The sequence below is a fragment of the Anabrus simplex genome, chromosome 3, assembly GCF_040414725.1.
Source record: "Anabrus simplex isolate iqAnaSimp1 chromosome 3, ASM4041472v1, whole genome shotgun sequence".
In the NCBI taxonomy this organism is placed as follows: domain Eukaryota; kingdom Metazoa; phylum Arthropoda; class Insecta; order Orthoptera; family Tettigoniidae; genus Anabrus; species Anabrus simplex.
Window position 1 is genome coordinate 271647095 of NC_090267.1, and position 15961 is coordinate 271663055.

The 15961-nt window shown below is 39.4% G+C and overlaps 1 protein-coding gene across 9 annotated transcripts in view; it reads left to right on the top strand.

Annotated features, from left to right (window-relative positions):
• The window catches only part of yem (yemanuclein), a 661372-nt gene that overhangs the window by 196008 nt on the left and 449403 nt on the right, over positions 1-15961 (top strand). For all 9 annotated transcript variants that reach the window (XR_011017928.1, XR_011017929.1, XR_011017930.1 and 6 more), the window contains exon 5: positions 8903-9089. Coding sequence is in view for 6 of the 9 variants with exons in the window: in XM_068226662.1 (XP_068082763.1) it covers positions 8903-9089 (187 nt within the window). In the remaining 3 variants the exon portion in view is untranslated. The remainder of the gene's footprint in view (positions 1-8902; positions 9090-15961) is intronic.

The following is a 15961-nucleotide window of genomic DNA, read 5'->3' on the forward strand; positions in this document are numbered from 1 at the left end:
CATGTACCATGCAGGCATGTATGGGAGTGTTTGAAACAATAAGGAAATGCCCAGTGACATCATAGCATGAGTACAATGATTATCTGATGAAACCAAGAGTTGTGTCCAGGTTCAGGATGGAACGCCAGGTTGGTTCAAAAGGAAGAGTGGAGTCCAGCATGGACACAACTCCTGTTCATAATCGTAAATGGATCATAATGACGATATAATGGTATGGGGCGAGATGGAAGCAGAAATACAAGCTAGACTACATCTTTGGCATGACGCTTTTACAACCTTAGGTCTTAAAATCAGCAAAACCAAGAGAGTTTGCTTGGTGATGAGTAGAAACTTCCCAACTGTTTGCATAAGAATTGAAGATGAGGAGATTGATATTGTAGACAACTTCCAGTGCTATGGTAGTGTTCTGTCCTCAGAGAATACCATACATCAAGAGATTAGCAACACAATGCAGAAAGCTTCCACATTTTATCACACTGTACCTCAAATACTTTGGGGATGAAACATTTCCGTTAATTTCCAAGATCACCTAGTACAAAATATATCTGGTACCTATATTGACGTATGGTTCTGAAGCAGCAACACTTACTGGATCAACAAAGAATAGTCTTCAGGCAAGAGAAATGAAGTTCCTCCTTTCTTGTCTACAAAAAATAAAAATGGATAGAATAAAGCATGTGGATATTCGACAACAGCTTGGATTGGAAAGAAGCTTGTTGGACAGTCTTGACATGAAGAGAATGCAGTGGTATGTTCACATGAAAAGAATGGATCCCCATAGGACTCCTCGAGCATACTTTGACCGCAGTGTTTCTGGAAAGAGACCAAGAGGAAGGCCTCGTGATGTTTGGGAGAAGCAGATTTTGAAGGACGTTGAAATCGGAGATGTAAACTGGTGTCGCAAATATGAACATCTGTGGATGGACAGGACAAACTGAAGGAGGCTTGTACACAACCACACCCGAAGAAATGATGATGATGATGATGATATGAGACTGGTTAGGATCATTCTGCTGTCATGTGACAGTAGACTGTTCTACCTGCGACTGTCTGGCTGAGGGACAAGTGGCCATTACCAAATGGGGTACCAACGGCTGCGGGTAGAGGAGCTCCACCACCCCCCATCCCTGGAGGCCAGGTGAAGCTTCTCTGTTGGAAATGCCACATAAATTCACTGTAGAGGAGAAAAGGGTCATTGGTTTAGATGGCGGGAGAGGACCCCAATTCCAACAGCATGTAAAACGGAAGAACTTTCTCCTGTCAGCAATGTCTGTACTTCAGAGAAGTGATTGGAAAAGGCCTCTCTACTTTTGAGGAGCGGCCTAAAATTACACCTGGCACTAGTTATAAAAATCCCTCTGGGGCGATGATACCATTATAATAATGGCCCTTATATGATATACTTTGGAATTTGCCTTGGAAAAGGGTACGGCATACCCTGCTGCAAGCGACGTGCAGTTCCTTGGGTACGGGGGTGGGGGGGCTATGAAAAATTGGCGACCAGTAGCCAACATCACGAAGATGGGCATAATCAACCTTATGACCCTGACAGGAAGGGCAGAAGAAGAGGTGGATGTTATGAAGAAAGTGGTTATAGAAATGATGGGCTTGAGTGAAGTTAAAGGGAAGGGGAAAGGAAAGAAGAGAATGCTCAATACACTATACTGGAATGGTGGCAGAGAGGCAAAAAAATGGAGTGGGCTTGAAAATTTCAAAACAGCTGAAGGAGGATGTGGATATGGTAGAGTACATCAGCGACAAGGTAATAAAAATTAGACTGAGAATGAGGAACGAAGTGAATGATTGCATACAAGTGTATGCACCACAGACAGGGAACAAAGAGGAGGATATTGAGGAACTCTTGGAGAAACTAGAAAAGGAGATAACTGATGTGGAAATGATTATAATGGGAGACTTAAATGTACAGTTGGAAAATGAAAGACAAGGAAAGGAAGTAGTAGTCAGATCATATGGATATAGGAAAAGAAATGGAGAGAAACTAGTTGAGTTTTATGAGAGGAATGGAATAATTGTTGGCAACATATGGTTTTGTAAGAAAAACAGCAGGAAAGTTACAAGATGTGACTGGGGTGACAGAAGAATAAAATCAGTAATCGAATTTTGGAAAAGACAAATCACACAGTTGATGGATGTAACGGTTTTACCGGGAAAAGCATTTGATGGAGATCATAAAGTTTCGATAACAAAAATGAGAGTGGGGAGAATGGAAATATTATAGGAGATAAGAGATTGTAAAATAAGTGTAAAAACAACTTCGAAGTGGTTTCTCATGCTCCCTACTCACTTGACCTGGCTCCTAGAGACTCTTGGCTGTTTCAAACAATAAAAGGCGCTCTCTGTGGCCTTACATTCACCAGCTGTATTGTTAATGCTTAGCAATTTTCCAGTGGTTGAAACAGACCCCCTAAAGTAGCGTTCACAGTGGCTATGGAATCATGGCGTCAATGTTGTGAAAAATGTGTATAGTTGCAGGGAGATTACATCATTAAGTGACATAAGTTTCATAGTTTTCGTGTGATCAGTTTGTAAGGAAAAAACCGAGGTGTTATAACTTGAGTGCACCTTGTAAGGAAATTATTCAGTGGATACTTTATTGGGTTAGGAGCTGTTCTATGACAAGAAAAACACGTGCAAAATTATTGTGAACAATTTAGAGAGAGAGAGAGGTTTTAAATTTTTTTTTTTATTTCTGTCCAAATGAGCTCCTTGCTTGAGATGGGCTGTCTTGCTTTATTGCTAAAGAGCCCATCAGTTGATACTAGCAAACACTGGATAGTAACTACGAATTTTTACAGAAATATAGGCCATTACTGTTTTTTCAAATGTTTACATCAAGATATCTCAGGAAAGAAAATATCCTTTTGTACTTCAATGTTGAATGTTCACACTCAAAAATATACAGTACAATCAAACCTTTAAGTAAATGAGTACAGTAAATAAGAATCCTTTCACACTGAATGAATTACCACTCCTTATTATTCCTGTTTAAACAGGGTTGGTTTGGAGATGAGGTGAGACAAGTTTCTACATCATAACTAAACTTATGACATAATATAATAATATCCTACGAGTTTCTACATGGCTAATATTTACGGCGGGATGCCTTTTGTGACACCAACATCATCAGAGTAGTTAATGAGATGAAATGGCTAGACTGGGAATCGAACCTGGGACCTCTGGGCATGTTCCAATGAGATGAAATGGCTAGACTGGGAATCGAACCTGGGACCTCTGGGCATGTTCCAGGCACACTACCCCTGGAGGGTGGCTGGGGTTTTGTTTAACAAAATAATGGAGAATATCAAGTATATTGTTAGAAGAGGCTACCAAATTAGACTCATCCAGAAAAGCCATCAAAAAGGATCCGGGAAACCATCCAACACACCTCCTCCCAATTAGCTCCACCCTACACAACATTCCCCCTACTTCTCCTTCCGTTTCCCATCGCCTATCACACTACCACTTCTCAGTTAGCTCCACCCTACAGAACATTTCCCCTGCTTCTCCCACTTCCCCTACCTCTCCTTCTGCTCCTCGCCCACTGCAAGCGCCCCACACACACACACACACACACACACACACACACACAGAGAGAGAGAGAGAGAGAGAGAGAGAGAGAGAGAGAGAGAGAGAGAGAGAGAGAGAGAGAGAGAGATAACTGTCACTTGACGACACAGCGCAAGGGAGGACGCTAAATACGACAGGGTCAACTATTAGGTAAACGATTCCATTATTCTTTTATCCTCACCAACATACATTCTTACAAGGTTTTCTCCTTTAAAATATGTCCCTCTTTACTTAATTTCTTCTCGTTTTAGACTCATTTTAACAGTCTAAACATCAACTCAACTTCAAGAACGGTTATTTCTCACGAGTTCCCCCGACAACTATATTTTAAGAAAATCTTTTATATCACAAATTTTATCTTCAAGATTAAGAAGCATACACGTCTCCAGTAGTGTTGGCTACTGAATGCATGATTCGAAGCAGTGTATCGATTCATTCAAGTGTCCGAGTGAATCGATTCACAGGAAAGGCGAGCTCACGGCACACGATTCAGCTTACTCCCAGCGGACAGTGCTGAGTGGCGCACTCACTGGACGTTGACGGAGAGCCGAGCTTCCGCTGCAGCGAGACAGTGTATCATGGCACATCGAAAGAATCGTGAACGAGCGCGGCTCAGTGAGACACATGATACACACGGCTCCTTATCGGCTCACTGGACACGCGGAGAGCCGAGCTTCCGCTGCAGCGAGGCATACAGTGAATCATGGCACATCGAAAGAATCGTGAACGAGCGCGGCTCAGTGAGACACATGATACACACGGCTCCTTATCGGCTCACTGGACACGCAGAGAGCCGAGCTTCCGCTGCAGCGAGACATACAGTGAGCCATGCTAGACTGAAAGAATCGTATGCTATAATGGACTCTCGAGCTCAGCTCATTTGAAAATAATACCCATTTGCATTCACTGTCCTCTTCTTACAGGGAGGTTTAAATAATAGATGGATTTATTTGCAGTGTTAAAAAGGTAGTCACAACATAATTCTGAAGTAGCTAGTAAGTAGGTAGGCTATTAGGTTATACTATTTATTAGTTTAATGAATCTTAGTATTATAACTTAGTTGACATTTGACAGTTAAACTCGACTCTAGCTTCCCTATGACTATGAGTCATGCTCATGAGTCACGAACACTCAAAAGTACCTGTTTTATATTGGGAAGAACGGCTCGGTATTCTCTCAGTTCATATGTCACATCGTTGCACAAGACTTCAATCATATGTGGACAGACGCAATAACAGTATGTTGAATCAGAACACCAGCGGGCTACTGTACATCTCGGGTAGCCTATACAAAATATGACGATTAAAAAAAATCCTCAGCTGATAGAAAAATACTTTAAAAAAAAGACTGAGCGAGTTGTCGTGCGGTTAATATCGCGTGGCTCTGCGCTTGCATTCGGGGGATGGTGGGTTCGAATCCCACCATGGTTTTTCCGTAGTTTCTCCATTTTCACACCAGGAAATGCTAGGACTGTACCTTAATTCAGACCATGGCTGCTACCTTCCTAACATTTCCCACCCTGCGTCGCCGGAAACCTTCGATGTATTAGAGTAACTAGCATTTTTTCTCAGAAAGGAGTTCATAGTATGAAGACCAGATGGCAGCTGCGAGCACTGAATGCTGTTGCTGCTGTCTTACCAGCACATACTACACAGATGCAGTAGGAGCGGTGACCAATGAGCCGTGAATCGGATCACTGTATCGATTCAGTAACGTGAACGGAATCAAATGAATCGATTCAGTAAAATGAATCGAATGTCCCATCACTAGTCTCCAGCATAAAGAAGACCTCTTGCGCCGAATTTACTTTGTCACTTGGACATTGGCTCGTTGGGAATTTTAACCCAATATGAATGAACATTTTATTTTATCACCATAATTATTATGTGTGTTTTAATTGTCTTGCCATTTTATCAAATCTTTTAGCTGAAGATGTTCCATAACCGGAACAAAACATGTCCTGTTTAGTATACACCTAGAGATTAAGATGGATTATGTCAGGTAAACAATAAAACTATTATAAGAAATTGACAAGTATTGGAAGGTGGTAATCTCCTTAACTTAACCTTAGTGGTGGAAATCACCCCAGTTGTAGTATTCTAGTAACTGGCTGGTTTAATCTTGACCTAGTTTCTACATCGTGAATGAGGGGATGTTTTAGACGACATCCAGAAGCAGCTATGGAAAATACATCACTTTTTGACTCTACAATGGGGAGACAAAAGGACACTTATATATCTCTGTTTTTACCATCAAGGTAATTTGCCACAGACTAGTCAGCTGCTCCCAGGGGTGCTCAGTTCGAACTATGATAAAAAATTGCCCTAAAATTACATACACCCTGGATTTGATGGGGAACATATAACTAAATATGAACACGGCGAGGTCAGCTAAAAAAAAACTACTAATAAAGCAAGGCGAAGCATGACATCACTTTTTGGACGAAATCTGTTTATTTAAATAAACAAGAAAGTATGAAGGAAAAGCAAAAAAGTATAAAATCCAAATTTTTACACGACTTAAATTTTCTTTCAGTTTGATGAAGTCCATCTTGAGAATGAAAAATATATTACGAATGTACAATGTATGCCAACACACATACTTAACATATCAAATCAAATCTTGAAATTTCATTAATTTTACACCATGGGCTTGCGTGCTCGCACCACGCTTCCGCCTTTACTTATATTTAACACTTTGAACTGTAAATGAGTACATTCCCCTTTCCTGCACACTTGACATTGCAGTGGGGCTCACTAACCTTAAGAAAAGACATGATTTAATGCGCAAAAAGGGGAGACCTAAACTAATCTAACTGTACAAAATATAACATGCTGAGTGGTAAAACATCCTATGCACGAATATATGCACCCCAAATTATGAGCAATCTCATGAGCAGAACAATGTGGATCGGAACACACACAAAAAAACAAAAACCACTTCACTCAAAGCTTCGATGGAAAATATAAGGAAACAATTTACACTTAAAGCACAACACTTCCTATTCAATGCAGGTTCCTGAAATAATTTACATGTTAAAAAAAAAAAAAAAAAAAAAAAAAAGTAGGCTTTAACTTTCAACACATAATCCAGCGTTGTATCCTGAAAAAGATTACATGACACAAAATATTTCTCAGCACGGTTATATTCCGAAAGAAAATCCAAACTAAATGTCGCGATAAAAGAAACGTCTACGGCAACACGTAGTAGTGACATGGGCAAAACCCAATAAAATCATCATGAAGTATAGTCCGCTAAAATAAACTCTCCTCGGTAGACGCACATATCACCCTCGCCAACACACGGCGGAATGACTCAAAACGGATATTCACGTCTCCCAAAATAATGTAGCAAACATCAAAACCACAGGGTCCCAGCCCTTTACACACGCTGCTTAAGTCTACCCGAGGCAAGTCATTCCGATGAGGAATGCATCCACTTACGCAAAATCACACATAAATAATATCTTTATGTCCTGAAGTTGCAGAATCTGGAAAAGTATGTAAAGTGATGACTTCTAACATACGCTTGCATGAAAAGGATGCAGAACCAGAAGGTATTTGTAACACTTGACTTTGCCGATTGATTTCACAATTCAAGAGAAAGTTACACCTACCATTTTAGAAAATGGGATTAGAAAATGCAATCTACCCTTGGAACACTACCATAGTTGGTGGATTTTGTGGACCCAAAAATGAGGATGTTCAAAGGCCATTAAATTCAGTTCCCTAAATGTCTCTGTTAAATACACAGTTTCTGTGCAGCAGTATATATAAAGTTCACTCAATGGTTTCATATGAATTCTTCTTTTACTAAGCGCTTATCTTACTGGTGTAGGATCTACTTGATGGATCAAAGAACACCATTTCCTATGATCGAAAACATCATTATGCTGTAGGTAGAATGCTCTCATGTCAGCGTTACTGGCATCCTGTTGTCGTTATAGCCCTCCACTTAGTCAAATTGCTGACTTTAATGTGGCAGGCTGTATTGGCCATGGTGTGAGGTGCTGCGTGCATGATGTGGCCATGCCATAGGAGACGTTTCCGATGCATTTTTTTTTATTTGTTGGGGCAGTGCCAATCTTCCTCCAAATAGCATTGTTTGTAATGTGGTCAAGGTGAGAGATTCTCATTGACCAACACAACATACTCTGGGTAGAATACTAGGTGTTCTAATAGTCTCGTAACTGGCCAGCTCGCGGCTCAATAGATAGCGATTGGACGAACAACTCTACAGTATATTTTCGACTTCAGGCATATTGGCATTCTTTTGTTACAGAGCACTCCCATTACCTCCCTCCATTGCATACGTCCCATCATTTATCCATGCTTATTTGAATTATTGTACATATATTAGTGACAAAATATATTCAGAGTTTCTCCTACTGGTACATTCAGGATTTAAATGTCGGTGGAACACTAGAGAATGGGTTACATAGGATATTTTGTACTTGAGTGTGATGCTGCTGAAGAAGTTTCCTTCATGACTTTCCATTGAAACTTTTGTAATCTGTTGTCCCATTCTTGTGATATTCTTCTGAGGATATTGTTTTTTCCTCCTTCAGTAGGATTAGATTGTCTATGATAGTGTGTTATATTAGGCTCAGAATATAATCGGTTTCTTTTCTAGAGACATATTTATGCGAGATATTCATCTTCCAACTACTCCCTGCGATTTTTCCTTCTCGATCTGGGTAGAATACTAATGAAATTTCAAGTATGTTCTTTCATAATTCTTACAAAGGTGATAGGTGGTTTAGAGATGCTCTTTCAGTCAAGCTCAACACAATACTTACTTTTTAAATTCAATGCTTCATCCTGGTATAGATAGTGAAAGTCAATTTACTCTGAATTCAGTAATGAGGTCTTTAATAAATTTAGATTACTGCGAGGGTCTGTTGGATTTTACTGGGCAGTTGCTTGACATTACAGTTACTGTACATTCTAAGCAAGCTACACAGTTTACAAATAGTGTAAACAACCTCTTAATACTTATGGCTTTTCTCTGTTAATACATGAAACATGGTGTGTTTTCTGTACATAAGTTATGTTTCTTTTTTATGTTCAAATGTAATAAAATTCTTAATATTATTTTGAAGTGTTTCTTGTTGTAATACAATATTGGTCTAATTTCTTTTCTCTTATGAATTGGTTTGTAATTGCATTTGTTTGTGTTCGTGTTTGAATTTCTTGCATGGTATTGTGTTTAATATGTTGTGTTAGTAGAGTGCAGTTCTGAACATAGTTGAATTAGTGTGATTTAACAATTTAAAGGAGCTAAATAACATCTTTTATAAAAATATTTTGTTTAGAAACCGAAGCTACCAGACAAAAGAAGTACAGAGATAATCAAGAAAAGGAAGTTTGTTTCACATGAGAGGGAGATTTTGAAGAAGAAAAAGAAACGTGCAATTGATGATCTTGTAAGGAAGAAAGCTGTTACCGTGAAAGAATTGCTGAGAGAGAAACGAGAGTCATTAGAAGCTTCATCTGTGGCAGGTAAGTTGGTAAGATGGTTACTTGTTAAGGGGTAGAATAAAATCATTAGCCCGGGTGGTGTGGGTTATGTATATTGCCCCCATTTTGCCCGACTAGACTCAGCGAGCATGCGAGAGATCCCAAGGCAGACAGTTTTCATGTTGTCAAAACTTTAGAGGCATTTAAAGGGACAAGGACTGATGACAACACAAAAACACACAATTAAAACTAGGCATGACAGTTTATATTCATAAAATAACACTCAACTACTGAAATGAATTGGGGTATGGCTTCTAGTGCCGGGAGTGTCCGAGGACATGTTGTGCAGGTCTTTTGATTTGACACCCGAGGGCGACCTGCGCGTCGTGATGGGGATGAAATGATGATGAAGTTGACACATACACCCAGCCCCCGTGCCAGCAAAATTAACCAATGATGGTTAAAATTCCTGACCCTGCCTGGAATCGAACCCGGGACCCCTGTGACCAAAGGCCAGCACGCTAACCATTTAGCCATGGACATGGACACTTGACTACTGATGGATAGAAATAAAATTATCTCGTGCTGGACTTTGTTCTTCAAAGACTCACGAGTAACATTTATAAATTTTTACAAAAATTAACAAATTAATTCTGATAACTGAAAGTCTGGTTTGTTCTAGCATAAACGAAATCACAGAATTAGCCATAATTAATGCTTACACAAAATTACGAGAATAACAAAATAATATTTCTGAATAAATTAGGCCTAATTGAGGGTTGACAAAATCCAGAAATTAACATTCCTACCATTCCTCAACAAAATCATAATAAATTCTTGTGTTTTATCGTAAAATATAAATTCCAGTTTATATAATGTTGTTGCTGACCACCTTATCCCCATTCCTACTTTATGTAGTTACATACAAATTGTACCAGTCAGTACCATGCATTTAGCTGGTACGAGTACAAGACAAGGTAAAATAAATGTTATAAGTAAACAGAAGCACTGGGCACATACCCCACACAAAAGACAGTGGCCACAAGACACTTACCTCGAGTACATATGGTGTTACCTCAGATACAGAGAAACAAAGCTGGTACAGTATGAAACTGATTAACGCTAGTTGAAAGAAAAGCAAAGCAGATTCTAGGATTAAATAAGATGCATTTAATTTCTCAATTTACTTACATGGGTTGAACAACTGAGAAAGAAGTAATGCCCTTAGATTAGGTTTAATGAATTGTAAACATAATTAGTGTTAATTAAAATTAATTAACAACCTACTTGAAATGAATTGTGAGCTATACTAAATTGTTTGGGGTGGCTGCCCTAAACCAATAAAAGGGAGATAATATTTAAGTCGATTAAGTACAACCTACATCAAAACAATTAATGACCCTCGTTCCTATCCTTTGCTTTAAAAAATTTAGGAGGTTACTCTTCAGAGAATTAGGTACACTTGTGTAGGATCAAGATTCGCGCTGCGAGTTCCCACAGGCATCAAAATAAATCACGATCCAAAGATGAGCCAGTAACGGCTAAAGAACTCAACATTCGAAAGAGGACGAAAAGTAAACAGAGATAAAGGGAAACAGATTTTTAAACCACAGAAAAGAACCAAACTAGGTGGTGGTGGTGGTGGTGGTGGTGGTGACTGTTGTTTAAGAGGAAGTACAAGGAACACATTCACCCATCCATGTGAATTATTGCACGAAATTCTGAATTCATACCAGGGAAAACACATTTCACCTCTTAAGGTCATTTGGTCATCAACAATCCATAAAATAAGTAAACATCACCATGGCAACGGATACAGGCAAAAAGCAAGAAGAAGCCAATCAAACCAAACCCACAACAATAGAATACACAAATAAACAAAAGAGAATCAAGAATAACAAAAACATCAGATAATAAGATTAAATAAGGTATAAGGATAACCCAAAAATGAATAGGAAGAAAGGGGACAGATCCTAGTAAACTAACCGTTGTGGAAACTCATGCGGGCATTAAACAAACCAATTAACATATTTCGTTAGGGTCGTTATAGTAAATGAACATCACCCCCAGAACATTAAATATTTATAATTAATCATAATAACCCAATCATAGGAGTAAGTATTAATAATACACAATTAAGAACCCCATATTTCACAAGTTAAACACGAATGGTCTTTTTTTTTTTTTTTAACATCAGGCTCAAGGAACTGACGAATTTCCGATAGAAGACTGCAAAGACCAGAATAAAATCGGAGAGATAGAATTTCACGAAGGCACAAAGCGATTGATGAAATAAAACTTGGATGCAGTAAATAGGATCTTGAGACTTACGATTTACACAACGCTTCTATGTTGGGAGTAAGATGTTGTTACATACTCACAAAGTTGTTCTTGAATGAGGCGTACTTAATCAACCGGAGAGTAAAAAAAATGTAGAATATAGAACGTAAAATTAAATTGGAGTTCTTGAAGATGAACAACATCTTCGCACAAGGATCTTTAGCCGTAATCCATGGCTATCCTGAGAGCTAGTCCAGAGCTTCGATGAAACACACTTCCTACCGCCATCGTGGTAAACAGGCGACTCCCTGGCTGGCTCTAGCCAGACCGAGAAGTAAGTTGCGTAACAATACTCACGAGCTCTGATTGGCCAGAGATCGAGACAGTGCCAAGAAGTTACGATACCCTCTGCAGAAGGCAGCACAAGACAGATACACGTTCAGCGGTGACTCACACAGAACAGCGGAAACACAACATGCAGTTCCCATATAAAAATAGGAACGAGCGTTTTAGGCAAGGTTGATATCGTGAACCTCCTCTGCGAACCATGTGACCTTGCCGCGATGGGGAGGCTTGCGTGTCCCAATGATGCAGTTAGCTGAGCCGCAGGTGCAACCATATCGGATGGGTATCTGTTGAGAGACCAGACTAACGAATGGTTCATCGAAAGGGGGGTAGCAGCTTTTCGGTAGTTGCAAGGGCGGCAGTCTAGATGATTGACTGATACGGCCTTGTAATAATACTCAACATGGCTTAGCTGTGTTGATACTGCTACACGACTGAAAGCAACGGGAAACTACAGCCGTAACTACCTCCCGAGGACATGCAGCTCTCCCTGTATGAATGGTGTACTGATGGTGGCTTCCTCCCGGGTAAAATATTCCGGAGGTAAACTAGTCCCCCATTCGTATCTCCGGGTGGGGACTACACGAGAGGGGGCAATCATCAGGAAGATGGATACTGACACTCTGCGAGTCGGAGCGTGGAATGTTAGAAGTTTGAATCATTGTGGTAGGTTAGAGAATCTGAAAAGAGAGATGGATAGGCCAAAGTTAGATGTAGTTGGTATAAGTGAAGTACGTTGGCAGGAAGAACAAGATTTTTGGTCAGGCGACTACCGAATTATCAACACAAAATCAAACGGGAAATGCGGGAGTTAGTTTAATAATGAATAAGAAAATAGGACAGAGGTTAAGCTACTACGACCAGCATAGTGAAAGAATTATTGTCATCAAGATAGACACCAAATGAATGCCCACCACAATAGTGCAGGTTTATATGCCTACTAGTTCAGCGGATGATGAAGAAATGGAAAGAATATATGAGGAGATAGAAGATTTAATACAATATGTAAAAGGTGACGAGAATCTAATTGTGATGGGAGACTGGAATGCAGTGGTAGGCCAAGGAAGAGAAGGTAGTAGAGTAGGAAAATTTGGATTGGGACAAAGGAACGAAAGAGGAAGTCGGCTGGTTGAATTCTGCACTGATCATAATTTAGTCCTTTGCCAATACGTGGTTCAAACACCACAAACGACGGCTGTATACGTGGACGAGACCTGGAGACACTGGAAGGTATCAAATAGACTTCATTATGATTAGGCAGAAATTCAGAAAGCAGGTGTTGGATTGCAAAACTTTCCCAGGAGCAGACGTGGACTCTGACCACAACCTGTTGGTCATGAAATGCCATCTGAAGTTGAAGGAATTGAAGAAAGGAAAGAATGCAAGAAGATGGGAACTAGACAAGTTGAAAGAAAAGAGTGTGAGGGATTGTTTCAAGGAACGTGTTGCACAAGTACTAAATGAAAAGGCTGAAGGAAACACTGTAGAGGAAGAGTGGAGAGTCATGAAAAATGAAGTCAGTAGGGCTGCTGAAGAAATGTTAGGAAGGAAGAAAAGATCAACTAAGAATCAGTGGATAACTCAGGAGATAATAGACCTGATTGATGAATGACGAAAATACAAGAATGCTAGAAATGAAGAGGGCAGAAAAGAATACAGGCGATTAAAGAATGAAGTGGATAGAAAGTGCAAGGTAGCTAAGGAAGAATGGCTGAAGGAGAAGTGCAAGGATGTCGAAGGCTGTATGGTCCTGGGAAAGGTAGATGCTGCATACAGGAAAATCAAGGAAACCTTTGGAGAAAGGAAATCTAGGTTTATGAATATTAAGAGCTCAGACGGAAAGCCACTTCTAGGGAAAGAAGACAAAGCAGAAAGATGGCAGGAGCATATCCAACAGTTGTATCAAGGTAAAGATGTAGATAATTTGGTTCTGGAACATGAAGATGCTGTTGATGCTGATGAAATGGGAGACCGAATTTTGAGGTCAGAGTTTGACAGAGCTGAGAGTGACCTAAATAGGAACAAGGCATCTGGAATTGATGACATTCCCTCTGAATTACTGACTGCCTTAGGAGAAACCAGCATGGCAAGGTTATTTCATTTAGTGTGCAGGATGTATGAGACAGGAGAAGTTCCATCCGATTTTCGGCAGAATGCTCTTATACCTATTCCCAAGAAAGCCGGTGCTGACAGGTGTGAAAACTACCGCACCATTAGTTTATTATCTCATGCCTGCAAAATTTTAACACTTATTATTTACAGAAGAATGGAAAAAACAAGTTGAAGCTGAGTTGGGAGAAGATCAGTTTGGCTTCAGAAGAAATATAGGAACACGTGAAGCAATCCTGACTTTACGTCTGATCTTAGAGGATCGAATCAAGAAGGACAGGCCCACGTACATGGCATTCGTAGATCTAGAAAAGGCATTCGATAATATTGATTGGACCAAGGTATTTATGATTTTGAAGATGATAGGGATCAGATACCGAGAACGAAGAATTATCTACAATCTGTATAAAAATCATTCTGCAGTGATAAGAATCGAGGGCTTTGAAAAAGAAGCAGCAATCCAGAAAGGAGTGAGGCAAGGCTGCAGTTTGTCCCCTCTCCCTTTCAATGTTTACATAGAACAGACAGTAAAGGAAATCAAAGAGAAATTTGGAAAGGGAATCACAGTCCAAGGAGAGGAAATCAAAACCTTGAGATTTGCCGAAGATATTATTTTATCTGAGACAGCAGAAGATCTCGAAGTTACTTAATGGTATGGATGAAGTCTTAGGTAAGGAGTACCAGATGAAAATAAATAAGTCCAAAACGAAAGTAATGGAGTGCAGTCGAATGAAGGCAGGTGATGTAGGAAACATTACATTAGGAAATGAAGTCTTAAAGGAAGTAGATAAATATTGTTACTTGGGTAGTAAAATAACTAACAAAGGCAGAAGTAAGGAGGACATAAAATGCAGACTAGCACAAGCAAGGAAGAGCTTTCTTAAGAAAAGAAATTTTCTCTCTTCAAACATTGATATCTGAATCAGAAAGATGTTTTTGAAGACCTTCGTATGGAGCGTGGCATTGTATGGAAGTGAAACATGGACGATAACTAGCTCAGAAAGAAAGAGAATAGAAACTTTTGAAATGTGGTGTTACAGAAGAATGTTGGTGAGATGGATAGATCGAATCATGAATGAAGAGATACTGAATCGAATTGGTGAGAGCAGATCGATTTGGCTAAATTTGACGAGAAGAAGAGATAGAATGATAGGACACATCTTAAGACACCCAGGACTTGTTCAGTTGGTTTTTGAAGGAAGTGTAGGTGGTAAGAACGGTAGGGGTAGACCAAGGTATGAATATGACAAGCAGGTTAGAGCAGATGTAGGATGCAATATTTACGTAGAAATGAAAAGGCACGTGATAGGGTGGCATGGAGAGCTGCATCAAACCAGTCTATGGACTGATGACTCAAACAACAACAACAACGATATCATAAATGAGGAATATCATTGTCACTACTGATCTGCATTTAGGACAGTCGCCCAGGTGGCAAGATTCCCTATCTTGTTGTTTTCATAGCATTTTCTTAAATGATTGCAAAGAAATTGGAAATTTATTCAACATCTCCCTTGGTAGGGTATTCCAATCCCTAACTCTCCTTCCTATAAACGAATATTTGCCCCAATTTGTCCTCTAGAATTCCAACTTTATCTTCATTGTGTGATCTTTCCTATTTAAAGACATCATTCAAACTTATTCGTCTACTGGTGTCCTCCCACGCCATCTCTCCACTGACAGCTCGGAACATACCATTTACTGCAGGTTATAAATTTCATTTCTAGTCCGTATTGAAGATCTACTTGTGATACAAATTCTTATAATTTTGTTAAATAGAACAACAAGTAGTTCTCAAGAGGCTAGGAGTAACACTAGACAAATACGCAGCAGAAAGAAAAATATACCTACAAGCCCAATTTGGAATATACGAGAACCATTCAAATTCTACCTCTCATTAGAAAGTGTTCATTCACCAACAAGTTTGTTCATGAAAAATATTCTGCTGTTGATAACATAAAATTAATGCCAATACATTTTTTACAAATGTTACTCCAGCAACATCGAGAACAACTTAAATGTTCAAAACATACGCAATTATCAAGTGTAGAAAATGGTTAATATAGTTAACGAACTTTCAACGACAATCATACAAGCCATGTAACATTGAATCAGTACAATTAGCCAGATCCCGAAAGGTTTTTAAAAATAATTTTAAAGGATGTTCATCGGATGAGTTT